The sequence below is a fragment of the Nannospalax galili genome, unplaced genomic scaffold (assembly GCF_000622305.1).
Source record: "Nannospalax galili isolate Female #2095 unplaced genomic scaffold, S.galili_v1.0 scaffold300, whole genome shotgun sequence".
NCBI lineage: Eukaryota > Metazoa > Chordata > Mammalia > Rodentia > Spalacidae > Nannospalax > Nannospalax galili.
In genome coordinates, this window is record NW_008347322.1 from 3,224,965 (window position 1) to 3,228,540 (window position 3,576).

The 3,576-nt window shown below is 46.1% G+C and overlaps 1 protein-coding gene across 2 annotated transcripts in view; it reads right to left on the minus strand.

The window, feature by feature from the left end:
- Trub2 (TruB pseudouridine synthase family member 2) overlaps positions 1–3,576 on the minus strand; it is a 17,581-nt gene that overhangs the window by 2,331 nt on the left and 11,674 nt on the right. The window contains exon 9 of one of the 2 annotated variants that reach the window (XM_008843977.3): positions 661–1,828. The exons of the other annotated variant lie outside the window; for it this stretch is intronic. Coding sequence (XP_008842199.2) covers positions 1,675–1,828 — 154 coding nt within the window. The 3' untranslated portion in view covers positions 661–1,674. Of the gene's footprint in view, positions 1–660; positions 1,829–3,576 lie in introns of those variants that run through there. 2 annotated transcript variants of the gene reach the window in all.

The window sequence follows — 3,576 nt, forward strand, 5'->3', positions numbered from 1 at the left end:
GGAATCGAACCCAGGTCCTCTGCAAGAGCAGTCAGTGCTCTTAACAGCTGAGTCATCTCTCCAGCTCCAGATTTTCTTTTTTTTAAGATTTTTTTTTTTTAATTTGGGAGCTGGAGAGATGGTTCAGCAGTTAGGAGCACTGATTGTTCTTGCAGATGACCTGGGTTCAGTTCCCAGCAGCCATACGGCAGCTAACAACTATCAGTGAAGGTGACTTCAGTTCCAGGGGATCCAGTGCCCTCTTCTGACCTCCACAGGTACTACATGACCTGGGTGCACTTACAAACATGCAGGCAATACACACACACACACACACACATAAATTTAAAAATATAAATAAGCCCGGCGTGGTGGCACATGCCTTTAATCCCAGCACTTGGGAGGCAGAGGCAGGAGGATCTTTGTGAGTTCAAGGCAGCCTGGTCTACATAGTGAGTTCCAGGACAGCTGGGACTACAGGGAGACCCTGTCTCAAAAATACACACACACAGACAATATATATGTATAAATATTTGTAAGATTTTTTAAATTTTATGCATGAGTGTTTCTCTGCATGTATGTAAATGTACCACATTCATGTCTGGTACCCACAGAGGTCAGAAGAAGACATAAGATCTCCTGGAACTGGAGTTACAGACAGTTGTAAGTGCCATGTGGGTGCTGGGAACCAAACCCAGGTCCTCTACAAGAGCAGCCAGTGCTCTTAACCACTAAGTCATTTCTCTAGCCCAAGCCAAGATTTTTTTTTAATTGTATGTATGTGTCTCTGTACGTGGGTATGTACACGAGTTCAGGTACCCAAAGAGAATAGATGCATCAGATTCCCCTGAAGCTGGAGTTACGGGCAGTTTTGAGCCATCCTACCTGAGTGCTGGGAACCAAACTTGGGTCCTCTGGAAAAGCAAGAAGTACTCTTACCTGCTGAGCATCTCTCCAGCCCTTAGCTGCTGAGCATCTCTCCAGCCCTTAGCCAAGTGTTTTTTAGGCTCTAACTTCAGGGATGAAATACTGAGCAAAACGGACCAATGTTCCTGCCCTTGTGAAGTTTACATTCTAAGGGGAGGGGACGTCAGCAAAGCAACAAAAACAAGCAGCAGCAAATCTTTGGCATTGTGCTCTCCTCTGGGGCACGTGTAGGAGGTGTTCAGGTTAAACGAAGGTAAAACACATCCTCTGCTCGAGGTGATAGAATAACGAATGCAATACACAAAGACAATTAGCACCCAGCAGAAGCCCTGGGTTAATGAAAGCTAGCTCCATTAATAACAGTGTCGTCGCTTACTCTTTAAGTCACCTGGCCCACTGACTGCTAGATCAGCCCAGCCTTTGCCTGCTGAGGACAGCTGACAAACTGCAACAGTCCAGCACTTCAGGAAAGCAGTGTGGACACCCAACTTCTACCTCCTTACAAGTCTCTGCGAGTCCTAGCAGGAAGCCCAAAGCATCCAGTGTTCTGAAGGAACAAACAATAGGTTGGTTCTGGTGCTGCAGTGACCTTCGCTCAAATGCACAGAATCTGAGAAAGGTCCGAGGGACTCCTGGCTTCTGAGTCAAGCCAAGACTGTTTGACTGTGTGAAAATAGCCAAAAGCTGCCCAGGTTACAAAGGCCTCGCTGAGCCTCACTCACAGGTGATAAAGCCACTCAACAGATAGTTCAACCTTCCCCTGAGGAGTCAGTCACCTCTCCTGCATTTCTCGGCTTGGTCCTTCTTTGTCTTCGGACCTCTATTCAAGGAATCAGTTTTGTGGCTCTGTTGGGTACGATGGGTACCTTCCCTCTCCCTTACTTGGGTTTTGGCAGTCTGGTCTGCTATGTACTCCTGGCGCCTACAACAACAGCAAGTACTCAGTATTCATTCAGTGACACTGAACAAACCGACAGGAACCCAGGCCTTTGAGAAAGTCACTCATCCCACGGTAACATGCTCCACAGGAAGAGACAGTCCAAGGAGGGACGAGGTCAGAGCCCACAGAGAGCTGGGCCCTTTATCAAAATGGCTCACTCCTCTCGTCACCCTGAAGGGCTCTGAATGAATGAATACCCAGGCCTGATGGGAAACTGGTGGTGTCTTATTGCTAAATTGACAAAGTTGCAAGTTTATTTAGTCTACTCAGGTGGCTCAGCGGTAGAGCACATGCTTAGTACACGCAAGGGTTACTTGATTCAACATCCCCATTCCAAACACAGCTATTTCTTTTGTAGTGTGTGCATGTGTGCATGTGCACATGTATGTGTGTGTACATACACGTGGAGGCCAGACTTCAACCTCGGGTGTTGTTCCTCAGGAGCTGTCCACCTGGAATTTTTTGGTCTTCTCGAGCCCCTGATAGATTTAAAAATCCCTTCCTTCTATTCTGCACTTACTCAATCAGCCCCTTACTGAAGAACAGTGACCACATTTGTATACTTTTGCTGATTTTTACACTGTAGCCATGAACTGTCTATAGATTGAATTCTGAGGGGCTGGAGAGGGCTTGCTGCTGTCACAGAGGACCTGGGTTCAGTTCCCGGTACCCACATGGCAGTTCACAACCATCTGACTCCAGTTCCAGGGGATATGACACCCTCTTCCGGCTTCCATGGGCAACAGTCATCCATATGGTACATTTACATAAATGCAGGTAAACACTCACACACATAAAATAAAAAAATCTCTCTAGCCAGGCATGGTGGCACATGCCTTTAATCCCAGCACTTGGGAGGCAGAGGCAGGCGGATCTCTGTGAGTTCAAGGCCAGCCTGGTCTACATAGTTCCAGGACAGCTGGGGCTACAGGGAGACCCTGTCTCAAAAAGACCAAAACAAAACGAAAATTAAATTCTAGGGATTTTGGTTGGTTTTGAGACAGGGTCTCAGGTAGCCTAGGCTAGCCTTGAACTCATAGCCAAAAATGACCTTGAATTCCTGATCCTCCTGCCTCCACCCCTCAAGTACATAGGTGTATATCACCGTGACTAGCAGGGAGATTAAATTCTGACACTAAGTACTCCAGAAGGAGTAGCCCAGGCTGGTCTCAAACTCAGAAATCCTCCTGCCTCAGTGATCAATACCACGGTGATCACAGGTGTGAGGGACCACTCCTGGATCAGGTTCACGTTTCTACACTACAGAGCATTGATTCTCTTCCATCATCACCTGTAATGATTTTTGTTGTGGTTTTGAGGTAGGAACTTGTCATGTAGCACTGGGTGACCTGGAACTTGCTACGTAGACCAGACTGGCTCAAATACAGCCTCCAGAGTGTCAGGTGTGTACCACCATGCCAGGCTGGGCATTACCTTGCATAAACTTTCCCACTATTGTGAGACAATTCATCTATATATCATTAATAGGGAGATGGAGGGTTAGTTCTGTTTATTGGCCATTTGGATTTCTTTCAACACAATTGTTTGTCCAATTTTTTTCATTTTTAAAATTTCTAAATATCTGATATATATAAACCACACGAAGTCTTTTCAGTAAATAAAAGGCAGCATCCTTAGGTACAGGTAATTCTAACTAATGTAGTCAAGAATACAAATACAGACAATCGCTTCCTCACCATCTCTATTACCTGCAATTGGCCAATGAACAG